General features: G+C 40.8%; 1 protein-coding gene across 3 annotated transcripts in view; it reads left to right on the plus strand.

The window, feature by feature from the left end:
• Nucleotides 1–4604, plus strand: part of FAF1 (Fas associated factor 1) — a 460794-nt gene extending 456190 nt beyond the window's left edge. For all 3 annotated transcript variants that reach the window (XM_029618481.1, XM_029618482.1, XM_029618483.1), the window contains one exon: nucleotides 3828–4604. In XM_029618481.1, coding sequence (XP_029474341.1) covers nucleotides 3828–3911 — 84 coding nt within the window. In that variant the 3' untranslated portion in view covers nucleotides 3912–4604. The remainder of the gene's footprint in view (nucleotides 1–3827) is intronic.
• The last annotated feature ends 11117 nt before the right edge of the window (nucleotides 4605–15721 follow it).

Below are 15721 nucleotides of genomic sequence, written 5' to 3' on the forward strand. Positions count from 1 at the left end.
GGAGAATCTTGAATTTGACTCTCCATATAACTAAGAGCCAATTGAGTTCCTGCAAAATGGGAGTCACATGACCTATGGTACAATCCCCGGTCAGAATCCTCCCAGGTACATTTTGAAGAAGTTGCAATTGTTTGAAGGAGCCCCAAGGGAAGACCCTGGTAAAGAGAATTACAGTATTATATTCTACCAAAGACCAGGGCATGCATAACTGTTACCAAATCCTTTCTAGATAAATAAGAACTAATTTGTCTGATCTTGCAAAGATTGAGAGGTTGTTTTAACAGCAGAAACCTGTGATTCCATTGTAAGATGATCATCTACTAGAGTCTATTGATTATGCACAGCCTTTTTAGGAACTATGGTAATTCAACTTCTTCAGCTTCAATATGGCTAACCCACTCTCTATTAGCTTAACTCACCCACTACATCTCATTTTTTTAAATTTAGCCATGGGGTATGGTACTTCAGCCAACTGGCTACTTCTGATAGTCATTAAGCAGTCACCTGCTAAATGTCATCCACATATAAATGAAATTTAACATCATGGCAGACCAGAATCTCAGTGATTAGCGTTATAGAAATACTAAAATCAGAGACAATACCAAGTGCTGTGGAACCCGCACACAGAGAAACAGTCAACCAATTCAAAATGACATATTTGATACGTACAGCCCTTAATCTCTCAAGCAGACATCCATGAACAGTTGTGTTAAATGCGGCAGACAGAACTAACAGCTTTAATGAAATATCTCTACCCCTGCCCACCTGAGATCTAATCTCATTGACCAAAGAAACAATGACATATTCAGCCCCATGTCCCTGTGGAAATCAAGACTGTCTAGGATGAAATGTATTTATTTATTTAATTTATATTACGCTTTTTGGCAGTATCAAAGTGGATTACATTCAGGTGCTGTAACTAACTGCCTGATTTACCAAGGCTTTTCTCCCATTCTGGTCTATGGGAAAATACCTTGATGAAGCAGGCCCTTCGTTGTAATACAGAAGATCCATTGAAAAATGCCTTCAGCTGCCAGTAAACTGCTTTTTCAGCAACTTCACTCAAAAATGGAAGGCTGGACACTAGATAATTCTTCTAACCTTCAAGATCTAAGTTTCCTTTCTTTAGTACAGGACAAATAATTGCCATTTTCAATAAAGGAGGGAAGTAGCCTTGTAATAAAGAGCCAGTGGATAGAATAATTCCATGCTTCCACCCTGTAAGAAATTTGATGGAATAAGGTCAAGGGAGCAGCAGATATCACTGAGAGAGACTAGAAATTTCATCTCTTCAACCTCTGTTAGCAGGCTGAGTTCAGACCAAGTGACGTTACTAGTTTTCAACTCATCCTCAGTTGGAATTACCAAGTCCATATTGCTCTGCTTCTCATTAATTGGAGAGGTTTTGGTCCATGAAGTACTTTGTACAAGCAACTGGGTTTTCCCTAATAACCACATTTTAGCTTAACGAGAACTGTACTGTAGCATGACAACTATTTTTGTAATAAAAAGTTAAGTTCTAGATTTGCTTAAATCAGTTTGTTTGTTAGTCTGTACATAACTGTTCTTGTTTTTGGAAAAGTATACATACAGATATGCTATTTATAGATGGCTCACAATTTAAAAATAAAGATGAAGGGTCACCATACAAGTGTATTCTTGCTCACTGGAGTCATTTTTCCCCATCACCACTAGGATATAAGTTTCATAGAATTCTCCAATATTAAGTATTATTTATGGTAAGTATATAACACCGTATACATTTTATTTTCACACACAGAGATTATGTAATGTTGTTCATTCCGAGCAGGTCAGTCTTCAGATAAATTTAGTTGAAGTAACTGATGTGCCTTCCAGGTCTAGCACAATCCAGCTTGTGTCAGTAGAGTTGTACGTCTTTTCTCCTAAACCTGGAGCTTGGGGGAAAAACAGGCTTGGGTGTACAGCCCATGGTAATTTTCAATACAAATGGGCAAATTTTGAATAGAGCGCCTAACTGAAAAACATGACAGGCATAAAACAAGACAGTTTTCCACATATATTTTGTTTGAATATCCAGCAGTTATGCAGCAAAAAGTCTGTGTGTATCCTTATAAGGGTTATAACAGTAGAGATGTGCATTCGTTGCTCCATTCATTTCATTTGTTTCAGCAGTACACACACATCTCTTGGATTGATAATACACACGCAAAACTGGTAGTATAAGAACATGCCATGCTGGGTCAGACCAAGGGTCCATCAAGCCCAGCATCCTGTTTCCAACAGTGGCCAAACCTGGCAAGTACCCAAAAACTAAGTCTTTTCCATGTTACTGTTGCTAGTAATAGCAGTGGCTATTTTCTAAGTCAACTTAATTAATAGCAGGTAATGGACTTCTCCTCCAAGAACGTATCCAATCCTTTTTTAAACACAACTATACTAACTGCACTAACCACATCCCCTGGTAACAAATTCCAGAGTTTAATTGTGCATTGAGTGAAAAAGAACTTTCTCCGATTAGTTTTAAATAAGCCACATTCTAACTTCATGGAGTGCCCCTAGTCTTTCTATTATCCGAAAGAGTAACTAACCGATTCACATTAACCTGTTTTAGACCTCTCATGATTTTAAACATCTCTATCATATCCCCCCTCAGCCATCTGTTCTCCAAGCTGAAAAGTCCTAACCTCTTTAGTCTTTCCTCATAAGGGAGCTGTTCCATTCCCTTTATCATTTTGGTCGTCCTTCTCTGTACCTTCTCCATCATAACTATATTTTGAGATGCGGCGACCAGAATTGTACACAGTATTCAAGGTGCGGTCTCACCATGGAGCGATACAGAGGCATTATGACATTTTCCGTTTTATTCACCATTCCCTTTCTAATAATTCCCAACATTCTGTTTGCTTTTTTGACTGCCGCAAGCACACTGAACCGATGATTTCAATGTGCTATCCACTATGACGCCTAGATCTCTTTCTTGGGTTGTAGCACCTAATATGGAACCTAACATTGTGTAACTATAGCATGGGTTATTTTTCCCTATGTGCATCACCTTGCACTTATCCACATTAAATTTCATCTGCCAATTCGATGCCCAATTTTCCAGACTTACAAGGTCTTCCTGCAATTTATAACAATATGCTTGTGATTTAGCTACTCTAAATAATTTTGTATCATCTGCAAATTTGATCATCTCACCCGCCTTAACCACACTTTTTTTCCCCAACAGCTTGTGTACTTGTTCCTGTATTTGGGAGGGGTGGGGGCAATTTGCAGAAGTCATTTTTCCATGGATAAACACTCATTTTCATGCAGAAAACCATCTGAAAGTTGACCTCTTTCAATGTCCATTGAAGGTAGGAAGCCTTCTGATGGCCTGGTATGTTCTGGAATTCTTCCCTTCTGCTGATTATATAGTTCCTAGCAAGGAACAGCAGCTGTCCCTGTAGACAGGACCATTCAGAGACACTGCCACACCCTCTGGTGGTGATTGTTAACCAGGTTGTGTGACCCAAATAGATGATCATCATAGATGGGCCATGTAGGAAACAAATCTAAAGCTTTGTGCATGGTCATGGATAGGATGTCCAGTGTGATTTAGCCAAAAAAACAAATCTGATTGACTAGTTTGGCTTTTCCCAGAAAGTAAAGTTCCAGTTCTGAATGAGGTTTGACATAAGCCGTTTCTTTTTAAAAAGCAGCCTGATTTCTTGCTATTCAAATCATCATTTTGATAGCAAGAAGAGAGCATTTTGGTGTATATTCAGGAACCGTTCTGAAAATCAGAGGCTGCTTAAGGGGTGTGATGATGCTTTGTGTTGAACATTTGTGTTCTGTCTTTTCAGGTGACTATGATGGATCCGAATAACTCATTAATGGATGCAAAGCTCTACCCTCAGGAAACCCTTTTCCTAGAAGCGAAAGAATAGGACAAGGCAAATCGTAGGACCTGTAACGCTCAGACAACACAAAGACACCTCGGAAAAAAAAAAAAAATAGGCTTCTATCATAAAACACCTTGGCTCATTCTTCAAATAAAAACTAACATCATCAGTCTCTGCCTCTGGCAAAGAGTCCATAAAAGAAAAATTAAATGAGCAGCATCTCTACCTAAAAACAGAAGAAGAGCTTCCCTTTTCGTAAATCTCTGTTTTCAAGCTGGCGTACATGAGCAGATGACGTACTGCTTCTGCTGCCCTGAGCCTGAAGACTGTTGCTCATGGATCATCTGGCTTTTGTTCTAATTAACGCACTGTTGAAATGTGAGTGCATTGTTAAGTAGAAGTTTTACTCCTCAGACGACTCCCTATTTTTCACCAAGAGATCTTGGAGAATTCTACCTGTACCTTGACACTAGAATGCTGTACAGTACATTTGATAGATCGTGCTGAGCCAGGGCTCTCATATATAAATTCATTTTCTGTGTTTGAGTTTCTCCTTTGTCACCTAATTTATAAAGGCAGAAAAATAAATACATACCTAAATGGGACATGCTCAACCATTGCAATTTAGCAGTATTATACTAAAAGAGACCTGATTTTTTTTTTTTTTTTGGTACTTTCCGATTTCTTTGATAAGATGTAAGGTTTTGTTTTGAAGAATATAGTTTGACATATATGCGACGTATTTATTTCTGGTTTCTGCTTTTGGATCTCGCTTTCTGGTTCATTTTAAGAAGTAATTCTCCCCTACCCCCCTATTACATGGCAGTGTGTGCGCAGAAGCTGCTTTGCATGATGTGATTATTTAAATAATTTTTAGGAGCAGGCCGGTGCCAGAGACTTGGTTATCATGCCAGCATTTCGAAAACTGGCCGGCAGGCCAGTGGTTCGAACCTTTCAGAATATCAGATACAAGAAAAATCTCTATCCGTAGCTTTGTTCCTCGTTGACAGTTTCTGTATGGTTTTCTTAATTCATTCTAGTTCTTGTCTGTATCATATAAATCTGCTGGGTTTTTTTAAGCACCTTGTTTGTTTCACCAAAAACCAAACAAAACACACAAACGATAAATGCCTAGAAAGATGGTGTGATAACAAATTTTGCCTTGTTGCACTTTTTTTAAATTAATGTTTTATTACAAGATGTTTGATCTGGTGAAATTCCAAAGGTCTGGTTGTCTGATGGTAAAAGTTGGTACGTTCTGTGCCATGCAGTACTTTGAGCCTCCTAGTATGTGGAATACATTTGATGTTGGAATCAGCGCTCAAACATCGGTGAATTGCCTTTTGCATTGTTCCTGATTTCCAGAGCTTAATGTGTGAAAGCCTGGGAAAGGTATCAACTGCTACCCAAACCACAGCCTTTACAGTCTGGAACAGAATTTTTATGTATTTCTTGCTCTTTATCATAACAGTTTGAATCCTGATTTGATCGTTTCTTATGCTACAAAAAAAAGTACTTAAGACCAACCTTCTCTAAAGAGTGCCTGGCTGCCTGGATCATCAGTGGGCTACTGCAGGATGTAGGAGATCTGCTTAATAAGACTGCCCATAAGTACCAGAAACATTTATGCTATGCTGGTCACCGTGATTTAAAACAGTTTGTGTACATCGGTGATTTGCAATTGGAAATGGGGCGATCATGTTCCTGTGCATGCATCTGACTGGAGGTCTGAGGAAGCTGGGATATTACATTTAGCTAGAGACCCTGGTTTGGGGTTAGGGCTGGAAAAACCGGAAGGCAAAAAAGAGAATGTCCTAATGCCTTGAGCTCTCGGGGGGTTTGTTGTGAGGGTGGGGGAAGGGGTGCTGAAAATGTGCCGTGACCTACACTGCTTTAATCTGATTTTATTCCCCAAAAAGGTCTCTCTCACATCTCTGTTTTAGAACTTGTGTCCATGGGAAACTGAGTGTTTCTAGTAATAAACCTTAACACTGTAAGAACTGTATCCATCTAAAAGCTCGGTGTCATTGAGTAATAGTTTTTATGTGCAGATGTTTCCTTCGCTCCTGCCTCTTCCTCACTAAGGGCCTCATTTTCCAAGGAGTTACCACGTGTGATAATTCCGTAAACCATGCTAACAGCAGTTAACACGATTTGCGAATGCAAATTTTTAATTTCGTATACAGGGGGCGGAGCAAATGTAAAGTAGGGAGGATTTATCGTGTGCCACGAAACAGCCGCACTGCTAGCGCGGCTCCTAACGTGGCCAATAACTACACCTCTTTCATTTGCGTTACATTGTGTGCTACAGGTTTATCGCGGTTCACGATGTCTCCTGACAGGCCTGTTTGAGTATGATGCAGGCTCAGAGAGAGTGAGAGAGAGCGCCTTACCATAGTGCCTCCTCCCTAGACAGGTATTTGTATCCCTATGGGAGGCCCACCTAGTAACTCGAGGTGAGGTTTAAGTATTAGTGCAGGGGGTTAGGGACCACTTTCACATTCAACGTGAGACGTACGAACAGAACAGTGCTCTCTTGTGAAGATTTGATGACCTACAGAGTGAGGAAACTCACTCCAAGATGAGATTTGGGCAGTGTTCTCTCAACCTAGCTTGATGGACTCTCTACCTGAAAACAGGCCTCTACTGAAACAGGCCTGTCAGGAGACATCGTGAACTGCGATATACTGGCAATGTAGCCCAAATTGGGCTAATAGCGCAACTTGCGATAATAGCCTTTCGCATAGCTGATAGTGCAATTTGCGATACACATGCTTATTAGCATAAGGTACACCCCTTTTTGGTATCACATGCGATATTGGAAAATGAGGCCCTACGTCACAGAAACAGATGTTGATGCTGCAGTTCTCATGGCTGTACCAGTCTTGGAGGAAACGGGATTCTCTTGCAGGTTGCATCACCTTTTCCTGGACCAACATAAAGCATTCTCCAAGGGTGACGTGAATTTTGTAGACACTCCACAGGGTTCTCCTCCCCTTCCTCTGCATGGAGAGCGCTGTGTAATCTCAGAAGATTATGTACATCAGCAACTTTGAATAATTCTCTCTTTGGCCAGTACTACGTTTGTTAAATCAACCAATTATGGTGGGCACACAAGCCCCCATCCCTATTAGCTGGACTTTTCTGGTTTGTTGTCTTTGGGGCTCACTTCTGTTTTTCTTTTTTGTTGTTGGCCTGACAGTTTCCCTCGTGCTCCTTTCGGTTTCCAGCTCCGTTGGAACCATGGGACTTCATTCCCCACGATGCAGGGGTTTTTCTCCTATTTTAATGCCTTCCTCCCAGCCCAGCCATTGCGGTGACCATCCTCTGTCCAGGGGGGCCCTGCACTAGGGCCATTAGGGGTCACTGCTATTTGATGACTGAGCTTCCCTTTGCACAGTTTCTCGAGCCCTGACCCTACCTAGGGAGCAGAGTCCTGGCTTTTCCACGTGGTAATGTGTAGACCCCCCCTCTTTAGAAACTCAGCTAGTGTCCGAGCTACAAAAAGCAGAGTGGCTCTCACATTTCATCTTTTGCTCAATGTCCTTGTACAACTGTTCTCTTTCTCCTCCTTCCACTTCACTTCTGTATTTTTTTTTAATTTACATTTTTATCTTTTGACAGGAGTTTTATGAATTTATTAAATGTGGCTTGAATTTTTGTTTAATCATTTGAAGTAAAAAAAAAAAGCCTTGGGTTCTGATGGTTTCCCCTCGCTTGCTTTGGAAGTTGCTCATCATTGTGTTATAAATCTGCCATTTAAGGTGATATGAGCTATAGCAACCCCGATGGGGAGAGGGAGAACATTTTCGAACAGCCCGCAGAGCGGGCAAGGCTGTGTACGCAGTGAACACGCAGACTTTTCCTGGTGTCTTCAAAGCCAACTTACACGTTGAAGTTTGCTTTGAAAATCCTGGGCTTAATTGGCCGGGCGGGCACAGAATTGACCTTGCACGAGCATGGCATAACTTGTGGAGGGTAACTTGCACGCATGCTTTTTCAAATCAAAACGTACATGCATAAGTCCCAAATCCGCTCACTCCCCTTCCCAGCCTATAGAATTCCCCTCCTTGGTACCTGTAAAATTACTTGACACAGAGTTGGACAGTTGTCTTTTCATGCACTGAGCCCAGGTCAGGTTTAGAGCAGTCATTTACGCATAAAACTAGGCTTTAAAAATGACCCCTTTCAAGAGCCTAGAAATGAGGCCTTTACTTGTCAAGATGTTGCAACATCTTTCATGTAAACTGGAGAAGTGCAGCATTTTCATTTGCTTAAGAAATATCTATAGGAAAAGCTTCAGTGCTCAGCCGCATTTTTTTAATGTAGTAAAACCAGCTGTGCCATGCACTTCAAGTTCCCCATTGGTGTGATAAATCCACTCGCCAGTCTTTAGGATATTTTTCTGATGTGATGTTAAGCCAAAACTGTTACAGTGTTATTGCTGAGATTCCACTCCTGTACTGCCAGCAGCCTTCTGTCACTGGATTATATTTAATGTGATTAGTGCATTAATTGTAAAGATGAAGGATTTCATTGTCAGTTAATGCACTCCTGATTGGAAGAGTTGATTTAGATTATTATGACTTAGAAATTCTTGGGCAGGTGGCAGGTTTCCCTGAGGCTTCGGAGGAACTTACCTGTTTTTTGCGTTACCATACTCCATCAACATTATGCATTTTGTAAACTCGGTATGTTTTATCTGCATTGTGCTCACACACACTCGCTCTTAAAAATAACAAGGACTTTTTTTATGAATCTGAGGTGGGTTTTATGTAAAGGACCTGAGTTGGCATTCAAACCTTCTACATTTGCAGAGACATTAGAAATGTAAAATAAATTTTCAATTTACACAAAATTCAGTGCTAGAAATCTGCTTCCCTTTGTCTGAAATGTGGTATCCTTTAGCTTTGTGTGTATGTGTGTGTGTGTGTTGGAGAGATACAGTAGCAAAATCCAGAATCATGGCATGTGTTAAAAAGTTGCATAGCCTGGCAGTATTCATCCAGTCTGCAATGTATTTTCATTTAATGCCTTTATATTTGAGTCATGGTCTTGAGTAAAGCCAGCAACTAACAGTGGGGATTTCATTCATTCATGGAGGATTATGGTAGAAATATCAGCAGTCATGGATGTCATAATAAATAGCCTGAAATGTCATGGATAGTTTCAATAAGCTACCATCATTCTGTAATATTTCTATCCAAAAGATTCGTCCTTTCCATTTGAAGCGAACCAAGGGGCACAACTGCCAACTCCCACCCTAGTAGTTGCTAGGCACAGTGCAGAGTGGTGCTTGTGACACATAAAGACACCAGATTAAGGGCCTGATTTATTAAGGCTTTTCTCCCATTCTGTGTCTATAGGAAAAAGCGTAAATGAAGCCCTTGGCTATTTGCAAGGCATGAGCCCATCAAGGGGATGCCAGATAGACTGAGTCAAATGCTGACCCTATAAAGCTTCCGCCTCCATCCTGCAGTTCATGGATTGGGGAGGCAACAAAGATTTTCCCACCAATCTCTAACCAGATAGGAAGCCTGGAAAACTGCCCCCAAGGTGAACAGCAGTGCTCAAAATCTGAGGCAGCGGGGGTTGGCGCATGAGAAACATTTTTAAGAACAATGCAATCAATGCATTTCATTTTCAGCAGCTGTAAATGGAGCACGAAACACTGCATGCAGGTTGCTTTTTCTATTTATAAATCTCATTGAATAATATGGGAATATTTGCCCCTAGTTTACAGTTCATTTTCATTCTGTAAAAATATTATGCCCTCCCTTTGTGCTTGGAAACATCCAGGCAAAAGCAGGGTTACTGGTCTTCACTTGCATAAACTCTATTTTCAGTGCTTAAAGGCTTTGTCGCTGATTTGCAAATAAGATGACAGTGTTACATCAGTAGTAACCATCAACAGACAAAAGCACCCCAAATAAAGTCTAAATTACAAAAACAATCTATTGTATTCTTCAGAAACCATTGATGCCATCAGGGCAAATACTTTAAAATCATGGCTGCCATGTCCTCCCACCAGACTAGTTTTGTCATACAAGCTGCTAATAACCACTTCCTGTCTGGCCAGCATGATCATGATTCATTATTATGGAGAATCAAAGCTTATAGTGGTGGGAAAAACGTTTCTCGATCCCTGGTGTAGCAGACCCCGGGGGTGTTTTTATGGTAACCTTTTTTCTGGGCTTCCAGCTCAGTCAGATCCGGCCTCAGCCTGGGCCCACTCGTCATGAGTCTTCACTTGCAGTTACCTGGAGGTGTTCTCTCCTTTGTATTCCTTCAGCAGCGGCTGTGCTCGTAGCGAGTCGGAGGCGCTTGGTGTGCAGTGACCTTGAATCCCTCCTGTAGGTGGCACTGTTGCTGTTGAAGCAGTAGGAATATGAATACAGGCAAGTGTTATGTATTCCACATACTAATGTAAAAGCTCTAACTTGTATTTCAGAGAGAAATGAGTGACTCATGGCATAGCTAATAACATGTCTTTTGCATATATATTTGAAAAAAGTGTAGTACGACAAGCTATGGAAGAGTATGTCACTTTACCGTTTGGACAGTTAAAAAAAAAAATTTTAAATGAATGTTTTTGGTTGGCAGAATATTTTTTTCTGCTTCTCTCTTACTACCTCAGAGTTTTACCTTTGCTCCTTGTTTCTAGTCACTCTGGTCAAAGACTGTTCCAAGGTAGGATCTCCCATCACAAGAGCTGACACTTATCTCCTGCATTAAGCAATGTCATGGGGTAGCCACGTGGCTTTCAAATTTAGATTGTAACCTAAAGATACGCTACCTTGTAATTCACAGCATTATAAAGTAAGGTACAGGTGTTAAGTGCATATGTGTAGTCAGCTCAGTATGCATCTGCTGAACACAAATGAGATGAACACACAGAAGAATTAGCTCCCAAAATAATTTGTTCATGTTATGCAACCATAATGCAATTAGAAAAAGAGCATCAGCATTCACAATGCTTAAGACTCCGATATGACCAATGTTGAATGTTTCTTTAGGGAGATACAAGATCTGGATCGGTGTCCTTGTGCATGCAGATTATCAATTTCCCCCACCCCTGGATTGGACAGCCATCTGCTGTATAGGACTTTCTTGATTTCCTGCTTTGAAGCAGTGAGGAGCTTTGTTTTCTGATCAAATCTTTGATCCAGATGGATTTTTTAAAAAGGAAGCCAATTTAAGTTAGGAGATGATTTCCGTGTTCCTTCAGTGTCAATTTAAGGTTCTTGGTTTTCAGTGTTTCCCCCACCTGCACTGCATGCACCTTTCCTACAGCAGTAAGGGAACTCTGGTCTTCCTTCTATTTACCAATCAAAGCACAAACTCTTAAGATCTTCTTCTGTTTGGGCTGGTTTGATCAGATTTATCTCAAAGGAGATCCTACCTAGTTAGTTCTAGACACAATGGATCCACTTTAATAGTTGTTCCACTCAGGAGACCAAGAGGTCCATGAGCAGTGGGACAGTTTTGTCCAAGCCCAATAGTTGAACTCACACCAAAGCTTACTGACGTCCTAATTTCTCAGTGAGAGAATCAATACTGCAAATCCTACAATTTACTGGGATAGAGTTTAAAATATCCTGGAGTTTATGACATTATAATCTGACAAAGCATTATTTAATCCTGTGTATAAAACCTAGATGTAAGCAGAAGTAAGATTAAGATTTTTTTTTTAATAAACTAAGCAGTTTAAAAAAAAACCTTTGAAAAGGAAACAGTGAACCAAAAGTTTAAATATGACAGAAAAGTAGTATGTTAAAAAAAAAAAAATCTCTGTACCAAAAAAATATGTATTTCTTACAGTGATGGAAGAATCCTAAAAAAAAAAAAAAAGCTAATAAAGCAAACAACCTTTATTTCCCAAACAACTGATATTTCTTCTACCTTTTCCTTCATTGTGCCTATGTTTCCTGTCAGTTTATTCAGTGGATTCTACTTATAAGAGCTTCTGTTGTGAATACATCCTAATTAATAACATATGGCCCATGATAAAGGTTGTCAACTGGTTCCAGATCTTCAGGACTGGTTCTACCCCATTTTGTATGCAGGGACTTATTCTGATTTCTCTGTTGCATTCCCTAAAAAAAAAGCAAGCATGCAGGTGAGTAAAAGCAGGACTGGATCAACCTGGCCTGAAAATCTGGAGCCAGTTGGCAGCTCTACCCATGATGAAAGGTTAACATTAGTAGTTAGGTGACCATAGAGCTCCATGCCCAGGGGAATAAGCTGAGCCCATGCTGATTTTACCCCCATTGCCTGCAGGGAGATGATGTCCTACTTACGGAAATCAGAGCTACATTTCCCTGCAGGCAATGGGGTAAAACCAGGACTAGCTCAACTTGTCCAATTTGGAATGAGAGCTAAGTGGTCACCCTAGTCTTTACGCCATTACTAAGCTTTTGGAGGTATTCATGGAATTTTCATAGAGTCACAAATTCAGTTAAGTTTGCAAAAGATGGCTAAATGACAGTGCAGTGGCTGCAGAGCAGCTGTTTCAGTGCTGCAGGTTTACTGTCTGTGAGAACCAGGGGCAAAATGAACAGCACACTCTGTAAAAGCCGTCAGGCCATTCTGTATGACACATCCTGTTAAGAAATGTTTCAAATTATTACAAAAAAATTATTAGAGATAAAAGGACATTTACTCAGACAAATGATCAGAGATGGTGAAATGATTTTATAATAGGAAAATGTTTGCATAATAATAAGTCATATGAAGATACATGAAAAGGTTGTGGATTATAAAACCTATTCTAATCCAAGATTCTTTTCAAAGATATATTTTCTGATAAAACCAGAAGAATCACTTTTTCCTTTTCCACATCCCTGAGATGTCGATAATTTGACATTGTTAGAATAGTCTGATGAGCATTGAATATTGCCACATTTGTTCTTTGTGTGAGAGAGAGAATATATATATAAAACACATTCTGTGTAGTAAAATCCAGTGTCTGTCATGCTCCTATAAAAGGAGTATTAATGTTCTACAGCAGGATTGTCCAACTTTTTCCTGTGAGGGGTAACCAGCTCATCGGGGGCTGTTGATCAGTTTTTACAGAGGTATTAACACCAAAAATCAAGCTTCAAATAAGACTAATTTATTAGCTTACCTTTTTGTTGCTATATTGAACACTGTTTCAATGAGATATCTAACAGAAGGATGGGCAAGTTTTTTGAACCATGGAATCATTCCATTCATACGAAGGGTATCCTGGATTCCTGGTCTGGTATCAAAGTCTCTTGCTAACCAATCAGCCCTTGAATCAGCTGCCAAGCACCAGGCAACCAGGCTGCCAGCCAGCAACTCAGAGGTTCAATTTCAGCTCTCTTCAAGTTGCTGAAAGAAGCAAAAACGCACATCCACACACCTTCCCATAGCAAAACAGATCTACCACGACCACCCACACATGGGCGGATGCTAATGCCCCACACACATGCACAGAACAGGTACCTCTGCTAGTTAACATTTTAAAACCTAACTTTAGTTCAGACTCATGCCACCGAATTGAAAGACAAAAACTGCAATTAACATAGTCATAATTACACAAGTCAAAGAATCTAGTTGTAAACAGAAAGCCCACCCAGTGTAGAGAGAAGAACCCACAATCCAAAAATATAATCAGAAAATATCTATTATAGGTGAAAAACCAGCCAGAAAAATTCAAACTAAAATGAAAAATTAATTCTCCACTGAAGCACTCATCCCTTCAGTGAGTGCTTGTTGAGGATCCCCAAAAATTAGTTCAACTGCTCTGGCTCAAAAAAACAGACACTAAATGGCCAACGCGCATCGAAACCGGGGGTTATGGGTGTGGCCAGGCCTCACGCGCATTTTAAAAGGGGCCAACTTGTGCGCCTAACCCTCGTTACATGCACAAGAGCCAGGCCGAAGAAAAGAGGCGGTCTAGGGGTGGGGGTGGAGGCGCTGGTACCACAGCCATTTGCCGCTAGGCTGGGGAAGCGCACGCCGGCAGTTTCTTCCCCTCCAGAGGAGCAGCAACTTAAAAAACAAACAAAAAAAACCCCCCTGAAGGTACATAACTTTTAGGGGGGTGGGGAGGGGAAGGGAGGTTAGGGTAGGTGGTAGGGAAGCCCCCTCCCAGTTCGCTCAATTGGAACAGACTGGGAGAGAACTGGGGAAGGCCACGATGGTTTGCCACACAAAACTTGCAAAATTCTACACCCCCCCCCCTTGCACACGCCGCCCCAGATTTTGTAACATGCGCGCATATGTTTTTAAAATCTAACCCTAAGGGAATAGCATTTTACTAACCCTTTACTAACAGGCATACTGCAAAAAAAGAGACTGCACATATGTAGCAAAATTTAATTTCAGCAGCTCCACCATAATTAAAAGAATTTTCCCATAGCAAATCAACACAGTAAACAATAAATAATAAAATTTACAGCAAAAGAAAACAGTAAAGACAACCCAGGCAAAATTCAAACATGATTCAGAGTTAAAAACCATGGTTAAAACCTTATGTCATCCCTCTAATAAGCAACTTGCCTCCAAGCATACCCAGCTCCCAAAAATGTTTCTGTCAAAAACCAGCCCCAGAAGCTCACCTCCAAGCAAATGGCTCAACTTTCATTCAGAAAATAAATCAGCTAGAATCCCAAAAGTAGAGCTCTATAATAGTGTAAGTACACAGCGTGATCTTAGTTATCAGCAGACCTCATACAAGGCATACATAACTGATGCTAATTAGCAGTAGTATACCAGCGGTATAATCATCGGTCAAATAATGTCCAAAATATTTTTTAAGATTTTTCTTATGTACAAGTGAACAATAAAATAGCCCATTGGCGCATCATAAGCTATGTAGCGTTGCAAATTTAGGCACTTAGGTTTTTAGTAGCATTGCAAACTTTAGCACTTAGCTTTATGTTCTCGAGGAAGTAGCAGAGACATGGACGTGAGGACATGCACAGCGTCAAGCCCGACACGGACCGCGTTTCGGCTGAAAAGCCTTCTTCAAGGGCCAATGATATGTGAAGATAAAAATAGCAGCATCTTCAAGCAGTAGTGTTTTCTCCTCTCACTACTGCTTGAAGGGGGAGGGGTTGGGGTGGAAATATATTTAGAAAGCGTGGGCATCAGTTGAAGACTTTTAAGAGCCAGGGAAATTCCTTCCTTTAATTCTTCTAATTTTTTCACTCTTTTTTTTGTGACTTTTTTTTTTTTTTGGGCTTCTTTCCTTATTCTTTTTTTTTTTTATTTTATGTTTTTATGTTTTTCTTTCTTTTTTTTTTTGAATTTTAGGCCCCTAGTGCTGTGAATTCCAGGATTTCTCCTGCCCTGGAGAAGGGAGGGATAAGAGGGTTAGGGGAAAAGGAGGGAGAATGGGGAGAGGGAGGAATTAAGAGAAAGCAGCGTAGAAAGCAGGAAGGATGATAAGGAGAGGATGGGGGAAGGGGAGTAGGAGAGAAGTACTGGAGGGAGAGTGCACCACTCCCACCACATGGTGACGCCAGATCCCAAAGGCTGCAATCCACTTTGCCCTGACTGCTGCTGCAGCAGTGGTACAAGATCCCTGGGGGCCTGTGAGCAGAGGAATGGTCTCATCATCGCTGCAGATCCTGGGGGCCACAGTGTGGGCCTGCACACATTTCTCCTCTTATCTCTTTGGGAAGTGGGCCAGCAGTGGTATAAGCTCCCAGAGCTAGGTGCACTTTTTCCCGGATGGTGACAGTGCAAAGCAGTCTCAGCAGGGTCCCCCATTGTGCTCCACCCCCACATGGGTGCCTTCCACATGCATGGTTCTTGCTAGCATGTTTTCCTAGAGAATCTACCCAAGTGTTTTTCTTTGAGCATTAGCTGCAAAGTATGCGTGG

Source organism: Rhinatrema bivittatum, chromosome 10 (genome assembly GCF_901001135.1).
Source record: "Rhinatrema bivittatum chromosome 10, aRhiBiv1.1, whole genome shotgun sequence".
Taxonomy (NCBI): Eukaryota; Metazoa; Chordata; class Amphibia; order Gymnophiona; family Rhinatrematidae; genus Rhinatrema; species Rhinatrema bivittatum.